This window comes from Anabrus simplex, chromosome 4, assembly GCF_040414725.1.
Source record: "Anabrus simplex isolate iqAnaSimp1 chromosome 4, ASM4041472v1, whole genome shotgun sequence".
Lineage (NCBI taxonomy): Eukaryota > Metazoa > Arthropoda > Insecta > Orthoptera > Tettigoniidae > Anabrus > Anabrus simplex.
This window is the reverse complement of record NC_090268.1, coordinates 305,525,279-305,544,532: the sequence shown is the minus strand read 5'-3', so window position 1 is coordinate 305,544,532 and position 19,254 is coordinate 305,525,279. Positions and strand designations below refer to the sequence as shown.

Sequence of the window (19,254 nt, the reverse complement as noted above, 5' to 3'; positions counted from 1 at the left end):
ATATCTATTACGGTTTTAATTGATTTATATCTGAAGTTACTCATAGAAACAGTTAACTTACCTACATAAAATAAAATGTGATACTGTTATTACTCATTTGAGACAACTTTACACTACATTGTTTCCTAATTCTTTTACAGAGAAAATCAAAAGAAAGTTGGACATGTTAGTGGTATTAATATTTAACACATACTATTAATCATTTCATTATCCATTTAACTTCCAGAGTGATTTTTCCCCCAGACTCAGCAAGGGATACCACCTCTTCTGCCTCAGTGGCAGTGTCCTGAAGAGTGTGACTTTGGATTGGGGAAACAACTGGGGAGGAGGACCAATACCTCACTCAGGCAGCCTCAACTGCTGTGCTGAACAGGGGCCTTGTGGGGGGATGGGAAGATTGGAAGGCATAGACAATTTTTTTAATTAATTTTAGCGTGTTTATTTGTTAACTGTTTGCCATGTATTTCAGTATACTTTTGTATCTTCTATAAGCTGAAGATATCCCCCTTCTAGGGACCAAACATTTTCTCTTAATTTAGAATATTCCCACTGTCGGCAGCCCTGAAGATGGTTTTCTTAGGTTTCCCATTTTCACACCAGGCAAATGCTGGGGCTGTACCTTAAGAACACGGCCGCTTCCTTCCCACTCCTAGCCCTTCCCTGTCCCATCGTCGCCATAAGACCTATCTGTGTCGGTGCGACGTAAAGCAACTAGCAAAAAAAAAAAAAAAAAAAAAAAAAAAAAAAAAAAAAAAATTTAAATGTGTACTCCATGAACAGTTACATCTTTTGGATGATATTCTATGGTGCCTGGTTGTTCAAACAAGCGTTCCCCGTAATAGAACAGAGGTTGTATGGCCCTGACCTCAATAACAGGCTGCTCCTGTAGAGGCCTTCGCAGCCACTTCATTTAAGAATAGAGATAACATTATTATTGAAAATATATCTGTATATATTTATTGAACAAATTACTGGCAATTATATAAGCCCCACCCCATGGCGCAACAGCCCCGAAGGACCATGGCCTACCAAGCGATCGCTGTGCACTAGGTGTACTACATTGTAATCAAAAGCGAGTTTCAACCTATTAGGTCGTGTTACATACATTTAGTACGTGTTGAAGAGATGTTAAATACAATGTGGTCGTGAAAATTCAATATTCCTTGACTTGGCCCTCAACGGGCAACTTAAACGCACTCTACAGTGTGATGATAGTAGTACCAGACCTGTAGCTTAGATCCTTTACAACAGAACAAAGAGTGCCTAGGCCACCATAGCTCAATTGGTAGAGCAACCGACGCAAAATCGGGAGGCTGTGGGTTCGGATCCCACTGGTGTCTGGTTGGCCATTTTTGTTCTGTACTTAACATTTCTTCAACACGTACTAAATGTACGTAACACGACCTAATAGGTTGAAAGTCGCTTTCGAGAACTATCTCTGTTTTATGATCTGTCAATTGTAATCTGTGATTCGCCATCCAGTCTTTCACCCATCGCATCACTTGATTTAACTTAAACTGAGCCAACTCCAAATTACGAGCCAGTATCAAAACGGCTATATCATCAGCATAGCCCACTATCATCGTGTCTTCCGGCATCTCTAACCTCAACAAGCCATCATACACAATGTTCCACAGATTTTGGACCAAGGATGGACCCTTGTGCTACACCAGCTGTGAGCTGTTTCACTCTCTGCCCATCTTCTGTGTAATATACTAGAATACGATCTTTAAAATAATTTTTCATTATGCACATGAGATACTCTGGTAGTTTGAAGGGTTTTTTTTAAGCGCTTCCAACATGTCATTCCACCTTATCAAGTTGAAAGCGTTCTTGACATCCAGAGTCACAAGAAGTGTCACTTTTTGAGAATTATGCTTACCCATTTGTGCACTTTTTGCTGTATTCAACACTTCCCACATTGCATTGATTATCAAATGTCCTCGTCGAAAACCATGTTAATAATACCAATATAATGGTCCGTTATTGGACATTATAAATTTTCCAGCTAACTCATTCTTGGTTGCCTGCGTTTCGCCCTCGTGTGCTAAGTTAGGCTCGTCAGTTGGGACTTAGCACACCACCCAAGACGCAAGGTTGGTGCATACCGTGGAGGCCACTGCATAGGCTATTTGAAGCCACCAGCAGTGCCAATGCACTGTGAGAGCCATGTCTCATTTCCAAAAATAGATGCCTGCCTGGCCATCAAATGATGTAGATGTTGATTCCCATAGGGAACCTAAAATATTTGTCCTGAATGAGTAAATTTATAATACCAATATAATGGTCCGTTATTGGACCCAACTGACGAGCCTAACTTAGCACACGAGGGCGAAACGCAGGCAACCAAGAATGAGTTAGCTGGAAAATTTATAATGTCCAATAACGGACCATTATATTGGTATTATAAATTTACTCATTCAGGACAAATATTTTAGGTTCCCTATGGGAATCAACATCTACATCAGAAAACCATGTTGACGATCAGAGAGGTCCCCAGCTAGTTGAACTGCTGAATGTATTCTTGACTGCAGGATTTTCTCTAATCCTTTCCCAGCAGTATCCAGCATACATAAAGGCCTATAGCCCCCAGATTTCCTTTTGCTTATTAAAACTAGCTAAGCTGTTTTCCAGCGAACACTAAACAGCTCCAAAGCAGGCAGCTATTGGACATTTTCAGCAGCAGATGTTGTCTGCTTTAGTATCTCTGCTGGAATACCATCTGGTCCTGGAGCCTTTTTATTTCTAAGGGAGTTAATCGCTCTCATCAATTCTTCTGGTGTAAAAAGTGGTACATCATCTAAGTCAACATTGTCATCATCATCATCATCAGGCCTCATAGGATGATCGGGGAATAAAGTGTCTACAATATCCTTCATTTGCATTTGAGTCCATGATCAAATTCGAGAAACTTCCAAGTTTCTTCATAAAGCTCTTGTATCGTAAACCCCATAGGTCGTCATCCACTTCCTTAACCATTTTCCACCCTTTGTCAACTTTGTACTTTTTAATAGCATTTCTCAGTTCTTTCTTCGCCGACTTATGTTCAGCTGTGAGGGAGGTGTCTTCTTGGCTGACTTGTGCTCTCTGTGCCTTCCGTCTAAGTTGCAGACAATGTCTTCTCTGGTCAGGAATTTCTTTGGTCCGCCAATACGCTGAACGCTTCCTGTTTCATAACGTATTACGAGTCATGGACAGATCGCATGCTCTCCAGATTTCTCAGCCACTTCTTTCCCTTTATAACAAAAATTTTGTTCTGTTATACTATCCATTTCATTTCTTAAGACAGCAAGAAATTTCTCTTTGTCCATACTTTCTGTATTCCACCGTGTTGGTTTATACAATGTAATATTCATCTGTGGAGTTTTTTTTTAGGAAGGACACGAAAACTAATGTACTGGTGATAACTTCCCGTGTATTCTTCAGTCACCCACCAGTCAGCCCTAAGCTGAGTCCTGGCATTGCTTCCACTTACTTGTGTCAGGCTCCTCACTTTCATCTATCCTATCCGACCTCCCTTGGTCAACTCTTGTTATTTTCTGACCCCGACGCTATTAGGTTTGCGAGGGCTAGGGAGTCTTTAATTTTCACGCCCTTCGTGGCCCTTGCCTTCCTTTGGCCGATATCTTCATTCTTCGAAGTGTCGGATCCCTTCCATTATTTCCCTCTGATTAGTGTTAAATAGAGGATGGTTGCCTAGTTGTACTTCCTCTTAAAACAATAATCACTACCACCACCACCCGCCAGTCATTGATTTTCGATAGGATGTCCTCAAATACAAAGTCACGTCCGGTATAGTTCCCCTTCAGCCCAGTCGTCGAAAGGTTGGCACATTTCTAATATTAGTGACCATCAAACCCAACCTAGCGGCCATCTCCACAGCTCAGCGCCCTCTAGAGTCGTACTGTGACGTACCCCATTCTAGTGCTTGGGCATTGAAATTACCGGCCACAATTAAACCGTTGTCAGACCCTTGTAATACATCCTTTAGGCAATCCAGCTTAGCCTGAAAATTAAATACTGACTCATTTGGAGTAAAATAACAGCTCACAAAAGTATATCTACTAAGTGCAAACCAAAACAAAAACGTCTTCGCATCCTTGGTTTCATACTGGACGTTTACCCAAATCTGGTATCCAAATTGCAGCTGTCCCAGAATCATCCACAAACCATCCTGGGTGGTCTGTGTCTTGATAATGTTCACTACTCCTATCTCAAAGGCCATCTGCATCAAAAAATCATTGGCTTTTCTACTCCTATGCATATTTGCCTGAATAACCTGCATCATTTACTACTAGTTTTAGCCTTTTCGTGAGCTTCCCGAAACTCTGTGCAGGCTCTTGAGCCAAGAGCATGACTTCGATTAGCTTCGTCAACATTATTGTCTGTGCAAATTATGCATCTCGGATTTGCTTTGCAACCTACCACCCTATGCCTGGCTTCTCCGCACTTAAAACAAAGTTTGTTTCTATCTGTACATTTGCAGTTTCGTGCACGATGCTCATATGAAAGACATTGAAAGCAGCGAGGTACCATGATCCTTTTTTGAATTCTACAATCCAACCATCCTATTTCAATTTTACCAATTTCCAAAAGTTTCTGAACCTCCTTATCTTCTATCTCAACGATAGCAAGTTTTTGCCCTCTGCTGTTTGGATTATTAATTGAGACTTTCAGTTCTCCTTCGAAATTCTGAAGATCCTGTCTTACAGCTTCCTCTGCATCTAAAGCAGTGGTGATACTGACCATGTTCTGAAATTCCAAGGTAGTGCGGGGAGTCAAAAGTCTTCACATCTCCATCCGTTCCAAGGGCATCTCTCAAAGATTTATTAAAATTGTCCCTGTTCTTATTTTGTGTGGCTTTATTAAAAGCGAGAAGAATCACCCCAGTCTGAGTTTTACGAATAGATCGAATGCTCACTTCGCTGTCTTTCAGTTTTATTTTACTCCGAATACTCTTCAAACCATCTGCAAAAGTCTTGTCATTTGTTGGTTTACAAATTTTTTGGTTTGATAAGAACAGCATCTGAACGATCCCTTGGTTTTAAATGGATCGTTTATCTTGTTTTTCCCCCACTATCAATGACCTCCATTCTGCCAGAATCCACCCCAACTATTAAAGGTTGAATATCTTTATCCTCCATTTCCTCTTCTTGTTTTTCTTGTAGGGAACCTTTACCCATTTCTCCTTATCTTTCTTCTCCCCATTTGTCACTAATGGTGTCGCAGGCACGGTTGTTTGTTCTTATTTTAGATTTTCCCTAGCTCTCTTCCAGGATGTCCTGCATCCCGCTCCAGCATCGAGAGCTTCCTCCAATTTTTGTAAGTCATCCTGAATTTCCATCTTAAGATTCTTAAGCAGAATAGTCAGAATGTTTTTCACCAATGCCCTAGCGATCTCGAGATGTTCCTCCTCCTTACGCTCTTCGTCCATTATAATTTCATCACTCCTCCTCCCATTAGGTACTTGTGTCATATCCTGTGTTGCAAAGCTGGCACATTCAGCTACGTTTGCACTGCTATTCTGACATGATAGAGAGAGAACTCTACCGGATCTCTCTGAACTTCTGCCTCTGTCGTCATGCAAAAAAGGAGTATAACTGGCCGTGGCAGAGCCGCGGTGGCAAAGGATCCTGTCTTTGATGTCGTATGTTCTTTGAAAGCAACTTATAACCTATAATCCTGATTGAACAAAACTTATCTACAGTTAATTTGTCTACAAGTCGACGAAATGATTTGATAAAGCTGTAAATCAATACTATGGGTAGTAGAAGAATATTCGAGCTCAACTTCTGGTGACTCGTATCATTAATTACTTACGAATACATCATTAGAAGCACACACAGATATTCACCCATCTTTCCATCACGCAACCAATAATAATAATTAATAATAATAATAATAATAATAATAATAATAATAATAATAATAATAATCATAACAATAACAATACTAATAATATCCACATTCTGGGAAGTCAGGAAAAAATATTTAGGCCAGGGAAAGTCAGGGAAATCTTCCCTAGTGATGGATTTGAGGGGATATTTTAATGCTCTAGTCTGCTGTAACTCAGGCTATTGTAGCATTTCTTTTTCATGTATCCTTTCACAAGGAGTGCACATCAATTCTACGATTTTTGTTGTGCCCTTGCATCATTTCTTTCAACCATTTTTATGTTATTCTTTTTTATTTCAGTTCTAGGATGCTTGATTGAAACTCATGACAGTGGCTAACAAACAGTGTACATTTAATAAATTCTGGCTAGACAGTAAAGTGTTTCTCAAACTGAGTGGTTGGTTGGACATATTGGTAAATGATGCATTTTCAGTATATTGCAAAGTGTGTTGTAAATTGTTCAAACTTAGTAATATGTTGCCCGTGCTAAAGGACCTACTCATAGAAAATACATGAAAGCTAAGTCTTCCCAGCCAACAGTTTCTTTCTTTGCAAAGAATACCTCTACTCCATCTCCACTTGAAGATACGCAACCAAGAGTTAGCACTACGTCCACAGCTACAAAGGAGTTAGCAGTGCCAGGAACAAGTCAAATGAGTTGAAGACTTTCCATTTAAATTAAGATGATGTTACATCAGCTGAAGCCATGCTGGCTCTCCAGGTTGTCACTGGAAAAATGTTTCTCAACTCTTGTGATGAAACCTCCGCAGCATTTAAAACAATGTTCTCAGACAAAAAAAATTTGCTCAAAACTTAATTGTGGGCAAGACTAAGGCTTCCTATGTTATAAATCATGGTTTAGCCCCATATTTTAAAGAAAGTTTGCAGAATGACTGCTCTGACTGCATTGTTTGTTTTGACGAATCGTTTAACAAATTTGTTCAAAGAGGACAAATGGACTTGTGTGTAAGGTTTTGGAATGTAAATCTTCAAAAAATTGCAATAGGTTATAAGAACAGTGCATTTTTAGGCAGGACAACTGTGGATTACTTAAGAAATGAGTTTATACATGGACTCTCCTTACCTTAAGAAATATTTTGCAAGTCTCAATGGATGGGCCGAATGTTAACTTCAGTTTTATTTAAAAACTTGAAAATCATCTGCAAGTGCTAAGCCCTAAAGGCAAATCTCTTCTTGTTATAGGCATATGCAGTTTGCATACAATGAATATAGCCATGAAAACTGGGATCTCCAAAAATAACTGGGATTTTTTCATTTCTTGAGGTCTCTTTACAATCTTTTTTAAAATAGCCCTGCTCAACGTGCTAAAATGGAACAGTAATCTTTTCGATAAGTGCAAACTTTTCTTCTTTCATTCCTGTTTTTTCTGACTGATCTTCAAATTTGAAAACTGCTTTGCATATAGACCTAGACTAATTAGAATTCGTTATATTCAGCTACATTACAAACACAAGTTAATTGCTTTTGATCTCAAGAGTGCTTTAATCCACATAAAATAGTATTAGATTGCTGTGGTAAAGTAACTTTATTTTCATATTTTAATTTCCTTATTAATAAGTTAGTTGTACTTTGTTCATTGGAAATGATAAGATAAAGGTACATGCTACCATTAAAATATTTGTTTATTTGTAAAGTGCCATCAGTGTAATTGTTTCTCCATAAATAATTGAAAAAAGGAAGTTGAGAGAGAATTAGGCCAGCTATGGGGATGGTGGAGGCTGGAATTTCCTTTTTTGTTCCTTGTAAAACAGACATGCTGTTCGGCGAATTAACCTCAGTTTTCGTGAGTCAGGGAAATTTTTCTTTGTAGGTCAGGGAAAGTCAGGGAAACTTGAGAGAACATTTCTTTGGACACTATGAATAATAATAATAATAATAATAATAATAATAATAATAATAATAATAATAATAATGTTACTAGCTTTACATCCCACTGACTACTTGTGATGAGGATGAAATGATGATGAAGATGACACATACACCCAGCCCCCGTGCCAGCAAAATTAACCAATTATGGTTAAAATTCCCGACCCTGTCGGGACTCGAACCCGGGACACCTGTGACCAAAGGTCAGCACGCTAACCATTTGGCCATGGAGCCGGACATCTGTGACAAAAAAACCATGTGGGAGTGAAGCCTATTCACTTCGCGGACACTCAGATCAGTCAGGTACTTAATACCACAGTTGTTGATGTCTTTCATGTCAGACATCCTGAAAAATGTAAGATCAGTGAAGTAAGCACTCAAACAGAAGATAGCCTGAAACCAGCTATTCCATTGGGTTATGACAGGTGCAGGAAAAAGCTTTGCTTATTTTGAAGCACCATACTTTGATGTATGTATGTATGTATGTATGTATGTATGTATGTATGTATGTATGTATGTAATGAATGTATGTATGTATGTATGTATGTATGTATGTATGTTCAGTCCATCAGCAATGCCGCTGGTGGGATCCTCAACAGCTCTGCCATCAGCTATCATAGATGGCCTAGGCATCACTGAAGAGGCGTACTAGGGAAATGAGGAGTGAGGTAATTTCCCGTTGCTTTCCTCGCCGAGCCAGAGTTGCTATTACATATCAGTCTGCCAAGCCCACTGAAATGCATACACCAACTGACCCTATGAGCAACATTTTCACACCATTCATAGCAGGGACTGGCTGCATAAGGATTGGCGTTACTAGCATCGCTCATACCTCAGTCACTTTCATATTGTCAAAGCCAAGGATAAGACAGAGACAGATCTATGAAAGTAACAAAATTGCTCTAGCCTATATCAGAAGACATAGTGCACTGTAAACACTAGGTCCTGCCAGCAAAGGCAAACTTTGATGTTAAGAATTGTAAATAATTATATTTTTGCTTTCTTGTGTTCAAAAATGAAGACTTTACCATTGCAACTACATGATTTAAATCTGTCATCACTGTGACCCAACTATTCCCAGCCAAGCTGATCTTATGTGCCCAGCACTGTACATCCATTAAATGATTCTTTATGATCACACTTCATGTTTTATAACACTGGGTCATGTACGGGGCACTGTCACTAACAAACACTTTAACTGCATCATATGGTACACTATAACTGCTCTAAGCTTCTAAAACAGCACGAGAGAAGTTTGTAGCATTTCTTGCATCAATATAGTTCACAGAAACAACGTGCAGCTCTCTTTTCGATCCGGCTGGGACTTGGAATATGATGATAAAAACACAATGGCCCATTTTATCTGTAGTTTCATCACAGAGTATGTTGATGTTCTTCCGCACTAGAGCCTCTACTGTTCTTTTCTGGTAGTCAGATGCAACTTTTAGAAAGGAAGAAAGACCTGAAATTATAAATAAAATTTTTTAAATTGGATTAATTGGGTACGGGTTAGATAGTTTGATACGGAAATCGCACTCAAATTCGGTATCCTAAAATTTTGCGCGTGGTTTCGATGTCATAATACCTAAACCATACCCGATCAATGAAATCAAAACTTACCTGGTAAATATACTTCACGTAGAGTAGAGTTCTCACACATGGCACCTCTTCATTTGAAAACTCAGTAATCCAGGTTCTTAGCTCTTTGCTTTCCAGCTTTTCCAGAGGTATATTTCCTTTGGCAAATACTTCAGCGTTGCAAGTGATAAATATCATTATTGATCCGTATTGAAGATAATATATGTAGGATGCTAAATAGTTTATTATGTCACCTATTCAATATATTATAAATTTTGAACATTTAGGAATTCGTCTTTATTTCCATACGAGACGTGTTTCGCCCTTCTTTGAAGGCATCATCAGTCATAGTACTACATCAAGGCATAAATCAGGTACCTGATTTGTAATTAAATCGTAAATACTAAGATATAATATTGACATATTACAGTAGGGATAGTCAAGAGAAAAACAATGTTCTTTGATGATATAGATACCAATATATCTAAAATAGTATGAGAGCAGTTTGTAGCATTTCTTGCATCAAGATAGTTCACAGAAACAACGTGCAGCTCTGTCTGGTAATTTACAGCCAATGGCTGATATATTCACATTTTGGGTCACAATTCGCATTTTGTCGCACTTCTATTTATGCGTAAAATTTATTTTATTACACATTAGAATTACCGTAGGCTTGGATTCAGTACAAGATTCAAAAATTACCATATATCGCAAATGCGATTTTTTTTCAGGTCCCTACCCATGAGTCTGTTACCTGTAATTAGTACCACTATAGGAGGAACACCATGGTTCCTTCTTCTAGTGATTAGTACCATTATGAGGGGCCAGCAACTTGATATTGGACCCCTTTAGATAATAATGCATCAACCCAGTAATTCAGGCTTTGTGAATTGGATCCACTGATTGTTTTTGTTCCACTATAATTTTTTCATCCTCATTCATTTTAGATTCTAGTCAGTGCATAAATTTTGAAGTTTTAATTTTCGTTTCATTCACCTCGTACCATTAGGGGCCAATGACCTAGCTATTAGGCCTCTTTAAACAACAATCGTCATCAAATAATATATAAATATAAATAATATAATTGTTTCTACGTCCCACTAACCACTTCTGATGGTTTTTGCAGACACCGAGGTGCCAGAATTTTGTTCCACAGGAGTTCTTTTACATGCCAGTAAATCTGCCGATACGAGGCTGTCGTATGCGAGCACCTTCAAATACCACCGGACTTAACTGGGATAGAATCTGCCAAGTTGGGGATCAGAAGGCTAGGGTGTCAACCATGAGAGCCACTCAGGGCAAGTCATATATAGAAAAGTAGGAACGCATAATAGGATAAACACAGTGACAGGTCAGCATCAGAAAAGGGAGAAAAACAAAACCAGATGAAGGCGAGCATAAAAAAACAAAAGGATGAGGACAATCTCCAGATTGTAATTGATTGCTTATAGGTAAAGGTACAAGCATTCTCTGCTTATTCCAGAATTCTGGAGAAATTATACTGATGCCAGGCTGCTGCCTGATTCTGAGGATTGAGTACTGGGAGGAACTTTATGGTGATGGCTTTTGTGCTGCTGCTGCGGCGCATGAAAGAATGGATGATGAGTCGCAGGCTAACACTAGCAGAACACAAAATGGAGATAGTTCTTCTGACGAGGAAAAGGATCGAGACTCTTGTGCCAATGACTGTTGGAGAGTTAGTGATTGAAACGTCTACGAGCACAAAATATCTAGGAGTGACACTTGACTCCAAGCTCACGTTCTGGAATCATATTCAGAGAGCAACAGATAAGGCAGTAAAATACATGACTGTACTTAGTAGACTGATGGGAAATATTAAAGTTCTGAAATACAGTAAACGACGCTATCTCATGTCGACGGTTGAGTCAGTGCTCCTGTATGGCTCTGAAATCTGGGCTGAATCCTTGAGATTTGCTTGGTATCGGAGAAGGATAGCTGCTGTACAATGGAGAGCAGGTTTACGTATTGTACGTGCATACCGCATGGTTTCTGAACCTGCAGTCCTCACGGGGCAATAGCCCCAATAGATCTAGTTGCATTGGAGCGACAAGAAATCTGGCACCGGGCAAGTTGGCCATGTGGTTAGGGGCACGCAGCTGTGAGGTCACATCCGGGGGAGAGTGGGTTCGCACCCCACTGTCGGCAGCCCTGAAGATGGTTTTCTGTGGTTTCCCATTTTCACACTAGGCAAATGCTGGGTCTGTACCTTAAATAAGGCCACGGCTGCTTCCTTCCCGTTCCTAGGTCTTTCCTGTTCCATCGTTGCCATAAGACCTATCTGTGTCAGTGCGACGTAAAGAAAAGAAATCTGGCATACCCAAGGAGAGCTGGGAAAGAAATGTGCAAAGAAGTGTGCCTTCAGTCAATGAATGAGGTGACGGCAACTCAGATAGGAAAGTGACCGTCAGGGTAAGTGGACCAAGCAACTGCTACCATGCTTGGATATCTGCGTTGAAAGAGTTCATGGTGAAGTCAACTCTTACCTCATGCAGCTTTTAAGAAGACATGGATATTATCGGAAATTCCTGCATAGAGTGGGCGAGCGAGTGATGCAGTATGCATATACTGACGACATCGGTGATGTACTTCACACCTTCTTTGTATGCGGCCATTGGATGATAAAGAGAAGATGTGTGGAAAATGAATTGGGAGAACTGACACCCGATAATATTATTTCTGTGATGCTACAAAACCAGGAATCCTGGGATCGTGTGGCAGTGTATGTGGAGGATGTCCTTCGTCAGAAGAAGAGGGATTTAGAAGCGTATGAACACCCGTAAAGGAGAAATGAAGAAAGAAGAAGTCTGAAAGACCAAGTAAGCACGACATCACCCTGAAGTAATGCGAGAGCGGTTCCGGGGTGATGGTACACATCGTGTGAAAAGGGTGTGTCGTTTTTAGTGGGTAAGAATCAGACACACACACACACTCTCACTCTCACTCTCTCTCTTGTGGAGTGCGGACCCTTCACAAGTGTCTTTTGAAGATTTTCCACAGTCCCTCATTAAAAAAACTACTATTACTACTACTGCTGCTTTGGATAAGCATGATCTATACTCCCATCATTTCCAACAGTTCCTAATTTTCTTGAAAATAAGGCAGGGTTATGTTTTATGATTAAAAAAGTATAGGCTTAACTTTTTTTGTATCTGAACATGATCAAGGTATTCTATGTATTAGGAGTTATTTTTACATACTCATTTTTGTTTTTCAGGATGGTTTTACAAATTCATCACACAATTCCAGGTGTGAATGGTGAAATACGACGCATTCGCTTTATCCATGCAAGTTTCAGCGACACCGGGGAACAGTTGGCTACTGTTGACCATAGAGGAAACATCTTTATTATTGACCTTGGAAGTAGCAAGTAAGTTTTTGACAATTTCTTAAGGAGCCAAACTCAGGCTTACGGTAACCAGGAATAATTTTTTTAAGCAATTACAGGAAAAATATTGTGATTGAGTGTAATGAATGTTCCTTTTCTGCATAACTTTATACAGTGGAACCTTGATTCTCCGTTTTTGGAGGGACCGCGAAAAAAACCCGTATAACTCGGGAAAATTGAATATCCGGGAACGAATGAACCATCAACAAGAATGTTTGAGATGTGGGTTCCATAAAACCAGATGAGCTCTACTGAGAAACTGAAGTGATGGATGGTATAAGTGATCATGAGCTGTTTTAGTCACAGTTACAAAAATGTGATAGAAAGGAAGGCTGTAAAAGTTGTACCAAATGGGTAGTTATAATTGGTGGAAAATGGTAAGTGTTAGTCAAGCAGTTTGTCTCAAGTCTTCCCAGCCCAAAGTAACACTACTCTTTTGTCAGGAATTGCCCAGAACAAATTGTGCTGCTTTCCTTTGGCTCTTTTCCAGTTTTCAAATGAAGTAATTGTAGTAAGAGTCCCATACACTGGAATCATATTCCAATTGGGGTTTTACCAGCAACTAATACTCCCTTTCCTTTACATTAAGGGTTATAAATTTCATGTTGTTGGTCCGTATTGAACTGAGAATAACATATGAGTAAACAACGCAGTAAAGGTTTCCACCTATTCAATACAAAATATATTCACAATATCTCTAGTTTGCTTAAGTGGCTGTTTTTGTTTAAATTGTTCATAATTATCGGAATTAATTTTGATACTTGTATGCTTGGGTACATGTTTACAATATCGAAAGAGTGGATAGAGTGATCAGGTTGCAAATTGAACTTGTTAAGTTTTTCTGCTAGCTCTGATGTGTTTTTAATAGACTTTTTGGATAAAAATTTATAATTTTTTCTTAAGAAACATTGGATGAATTGTGATATTTTGTACAAGGGGCTTGGTCTATAGTTGATAATTGGGCGGCTGGGAACTCCGGCTTTGTGTATTTTGGGATGAGCTTTAGCAGTGGGGAGTCCTGGGTTCATTTGTATGAGTTTGGATTTTTCGTGTTTGGTAAATAAAAATGAAGTGTTTTTAAGAGTTTGTTTAAGTAGTTTTTGAATTTTTTGGGTGGGGTCTTTTTTGATTATGGAAAATGAGCTGTCTGTGAAAAAGTTTTTTGTTTTTTCAATATATATACGGTACTTTTTTATCAATGATAACTGTTGCATTGCCTTGATCAGCTTTGGTTACGATGAGTTCGCTGTCTTTAATTTTCTTCTTGAGGGCGTATATGCGCTTTTGTTCAGCTATTTTTTCTCTATTAATGAGGTTATTTGCGGGGTTGGTTAAATTGTGGAGGATATCGGTCAGTTTGTAAACATGTACCCAAGCATACAAGTATCAAAATTAATTCTGATAATTATAAACAATTTAAACAAAAACAGCCACTTAAGCAAACTAGAGATATTGTGACTATATTTTGTACTGAATAGGTGGAAACCTTTACTGTGTTGTTTACTCATGTTATTCTCAGTTCAATACGGACCAACAACATGAAATTTATAACCCTAAATGATGTAGCTTACCAGGCAAAACAGAAAGCATTTCAATATCTAGGCCTAAAATTAAAAATAGCCAAATTACGCAAAGACGTCAATTTCCTAAAACAATGTACGGTATATCACTTAACTTGACACCTAATTTTCTAAGAAGCAATCAAAAGAAACATCGGATTTCACCTCAAACCATCAAAACTCAAAACAAAACCAACAAAATATGGTTAAGAGACGAAATTAAATTCTTGTACAGGAAGAAATCTTTTTTGAATCAGAAATTATACGACGCTCACCTTGCAGCGACTAAACTACTTTCAAATGCACAATGGACACTTTTCTATCAACAAGTAGAGAACAAATTATTCTACGAACTAGCCAGAAAACAGTCAAATTTAGAGAATAAACTCAACAGGCTAAAAAACTGCCAACTACATAACCAACAAACTAGAGACTCCAATAGTAACACGTTCGATCGTACGCAGTTTCATCCAGCTGTCGTAAATCTATCAAACACGCCCTTAAGTGAAAGTGAACGCTCAACTTTATCCAAAGGACCGAAACACAACTGGCCAAACTTGAACAGCCTCAACATAGCCGCTACTATGATCACAGAATCAGAGCTAGCTATTAGCAAGATGCCGGAAGATACGTAAAATGAGGTTAGAATCGATGTTAAAAGGAAACTGACTGATATCCTCCACAATTTAACCAACCCCGTAAATAACCTCATTAATAGAGAAAAAATAGTTGAACAAAAGCGCATATACGCCCTCAAGAAGTAAATTAAAGACAACGAACTCATCGTAACCAAAGCTGATAAAGGCAATGCAACAGTTATCATGGATAATAAAGTATATACTGAAAAAACAAAAAAAATTTTCACAGACAGCTCATTTTCCATAATCAAAAAAGACCCCACCCAAAAAATTCAAAAACTACTTAAACAAACTCTTAAAAACACTTCATTTTTATTTACCAAACACGAAAAATCCAAACTCATACAAATGAACCCAGGACTCCCCACTGCTAAAGCTCTTCCCAAAATACACAGAGCCGGAGTTCCCATCCGCCCAATTATCAACTATAGACCAAGCCCCTTATACAAAATATCACAATTCATCCAATGTTTCTTAAGAAAAAATTATAAATTTTTATCCAAAAAGTCTATTAAAAACACATCAGAGCTAGTAGAAAAACTTAACAAGTTCAATTTGCAACCTGATCACTCTATCCACTCTTTCGATATTGTAAACATGTATCCAAGCATACAAGTATCAAAATTAATTGCGATAATTATAAACAATTTAAACAAAAACAGCCACTTAAGCAAACTAGAGATATTGTGAATATATTTTGTATTGAATAGGTGGAAACCTTTACTGTGTTGTTTACTCATATGTTATTTCTTTCCTTTACATCCTGACTACAGCCCCTCTTGTGATGTGATCTGTATCCTTGACTTACAACCTCATTAATGTGTTTGCTCCAATGAAGATCTATTCTTATATTAACACCTAACTATTTAGCTATCCCCATGAGATACTTTCACCCCCATCAACACAGTAATTAAAACTGACAAGACGTTTCCTCTTGGTGAAATGTATAACCTGACTTTTCACCCCGTATACCATCATACCATTGTCTGCTGTCCATCTCACAACATTGCCAAGTTATTTTGGAAGCAGTTGTGGAAGTAAGGAGAGATTGTAGGAACTTACAGTATTTGGAAACTTAATTTAACAACGGATAAACATGATGGCAAGCTTGATGGGCAGTCATATATGAGTTTTAGTGAAAAATGGACGGGTATGTACTGGAGGGACTTAATGAACAGGGAATGTTTATGTGAGGATTTACAGAAGGCAGAAATATTTAGTCAGCGTTATGTAAAGATAGTTGGACATAAGTAGGGCTAGGATTTTCATGATGGAGCATATATTTATTGGTAAGACTATAAGTTCCTTAAATATATATAAATGCTTGTTATGAAAAAAAGAAATTGAACGATAGTACTTAGTTAAATCATATTTATGCATAAGGGGTCATTTCTATGTGATAGAGCATATTTTAGATAGTAAATGGTCATATTCATCATATTTTCACTCTTTCAGGTAGTAAAGACCTTTTGAGTTGTTGTATTCCTCAGAATTACACATCGCATTTTGTTTCCTGGAAAATGGTAAGAACCTTCCTTCCTCCCCTATTTCTGTGGAATTCACAATATGGACTTTACCGTTCCACAACAGTGAGCAGGTAGCTACTTAAGCCTATCCTTCGTAATCTGATGTTTCTCACAGGTTATTGAATTGAGAGTGTGTGTTCTGTGTAGTAGGTTGATAAATTGATTGGATGTGTCAAGAAGGTCTTCTTGAAAGTCCCTTTACGTGTTGCATCATTTAAGTTGCTAGCTCCAGACATTCCCTTGCTGCCTTCTCCCATTTTGACAAGATGGGGATCCTGGATAGAATCCTGCAACTATTGCTGCTAGAACTTCAACATTGTGAAAAGAATCATTGATTCATTTGATAGCAGTGAAGACGCTTCAATTGGACTAGCCCAGAAATTAATGTCGAATTCTGACATTTCAGGTCAACTTTCATACATCAAATCAAATTTTGGTTTTCTTCCTGCTTCTATAACTGCTTTGGAGCAATCAGAAGTGCCACTAGTGAAGCAGATAGAACTAGTGAAAATAACTGTGAATAAATTTAATGTTGTTTGCAGTAAAGTGGGGCAAGAACTATCAAAGAAAATGGAAAAGATGTTAGAAAATAAATGAAGGGTATCACACATTGTGTTTCATTTCAATGATTTTGTTGGGTAAAATTTTTTCTCTTAATCATTTTTAGATTCAAATGATATTGTCCATTTCAAATATGCTCCTCTTGTGTCAGCTGGTGTAGATGTAGGCTTTGTTGGCAGAAAATAGGAAACCTTTTTTATTTGAAAATTTGCACAAGATATTCATTGTATATTGCAACTCATGGCTCATAAACTGAAGATACAGAAGCATGTGGAAATAATCGCAGCCTGCGTGTACTATGTACTGATAATTTTAATAAAATTAGCAGCACACTACAATATCTGATTACATAGTTTAACTTCTCTTGTGCATTTTATTCATGAATAAATGGTTTGTTGTCATAAATTGACTTATAAATTGATTTTACAACTAGAATTTTACCTCAAATATAATACTGTTAGGTCATATTTTTTATGTTATTGTGCATATTTTGATAAATTTTAGGTCCTAAGAGCATTTTTTTCTGTGCATATTGTGGTGATTTTTAGGTCATAAAAATCCTAGCCTAATGTCTTGTAGAGGAGATGACTAATACTAGCAAAGTACTGAAGTTTACCTATGATGTACGTATGTATATCCAGCCGGGTTGGGTATGATGTGAAATGGATCTTCGTGGCGAGTTTTTACGACTGGATGCCCTTCCTGAGGACTTAATGAGATAAAGTGGATGATACAATATATGACAGTAGGAAGGGGGAGGGCGAAACCTAGTGCCGGCACATGGTCTACTCCTGTCTAATAGGACCAAGGGGTCTGCTCAAGGCTTAATGTCGCCACTCGATGGATGAATCACCATCAACCGTGTCATATGCCCTCACTCCATAAGAACACTGCAGAGATGTTTGTAATTCAATCCAGGCTTTTGGCACGCAATATACCACCAACTCTCCTACCCTGCCAGCCAACATTCTGATGGTGAAATTTTTTCGACCAACAGAACTCGAACTGGCTAACTACGGTGTTGGACCATGTAGACTTGACGTATTTATGATAATGACCACCAGGGGCCTATTCCACAAAAGTATGGTCTTGTACATTACAAGTAAATTCTCTAGTAACTAGTACAAATACCAGATTTTCTGTTCCACAAAAGAATTTTCTACAGTTGTACTTTACTACTCCATACTTACAAATTACCAGTGAATTTTTATGGGTGTGTTCCACGAAAGTACTAGTACTTGTAACTTACTAGTGAATTGGGAAGTATTCTCTACCAGTGAAAGGACATTAATACATAAATGTACTAGTGCTATTTAAATATGCTTATTTCAGATACATTTTGATAAATATGTCGTCTAGCAGTAGTGATAGTGATGAAAATGAAAACTACCGTCTGTACAGGGAAAGAATAAACTTCCAATTTAACACTGTGTTTCAATACAATGAACGTTTTAGGTTAAGCACAACACAAGTGGAAGAACTTTTGATAGATATTGGGCATAGGTTAAAACGTCCTACGAACAGAAATAAATCTCTCTCTGCTAAACAACAGTTACTAACATCACTACATTCGCCAAGAAATGGTGGTCAGTACCATGGTATTGCAGATATGCCTGGGATGGCAAAATCTTCGGTCTGTAGGTCAATAAATGGTAGCTGCAATAAATGATATAAAATTTCCTCAAATTGTTTGTTGGCCTGAAAATACTGAACAAACATGTTCCAAGAAGGACATTCCTGGAATCATTAATGAGCAAAATATCTCTTACATACGTCCAAAATTTCCCCTCAAAAGCTCCATGAGCTTTTCCCAAGTCAAATATTTCCATCCAAACATTTATTTTGTCTTGTTTTTTCAGACTCTCGCTGAATGCACCGAAACGAATATCTTTCATTCTTTCTATTTCCTTCAAAATGAATAGCTTCGTTTATCCTGACATAATTTTAACAATTCATGCAGGGTTTGCAATTTCATAACAATTAAGTTTGGCAGCCGAATATCGTTAGCGGCAACTGATTCCTAATGGCAACCAAGGTATGTCAGACTATCATGGAACATATGCAAGGATCACGGAAGGACAGAATGGGTGATAATAACGGAGTAATTTCCTATCATCAAAGAAATAAACTGAAAAAAAAAAAAAAAACATAGTAGCACTAAGAAATTCACAGGAATATTATTTCTTTGAATCTTTGCTGCATAA

At 38.1% G+C, this 19,254-nt stretch overlaps 1 protein-coding gene and 1 non-coding gene across 4 annotated transcripts in view; both read left to right on the top strand.

Moving 5' to 3' along the window:
- The window catches only part of LOC136871927 (TBC1 domain family member 31), a 392,653-nt gene that overhangs the window by 44,623 nt on the left and 328,776 nt on the right, over window positions 1–19,254 (top strand). For all 3 annotated transcript variants that reach the window (XM_068227257.1, XM_067145659.2, XM_067145660.2), the window contains one exon: window positions 12,596–12,748. In XM_068227257.1, coding sequence (XP_068083358.1) covers window positions 12,597–12,748 — 152 coding nt within the window. In that variant the 5' untranslated portion in view covers window position 12,596. The remainder of the gene's footprint in view (window positions 1–12,595; window positions 12,749–19,254) is intronic.
- On the top strand, window positions 1,267–1,340 carry TRNAL-CAA (transfer RNA leucine (anticodon CAA)). The gene has a single exon. It is a non-coding gene; the product is annotated as a tRNA-Leu (tRNA).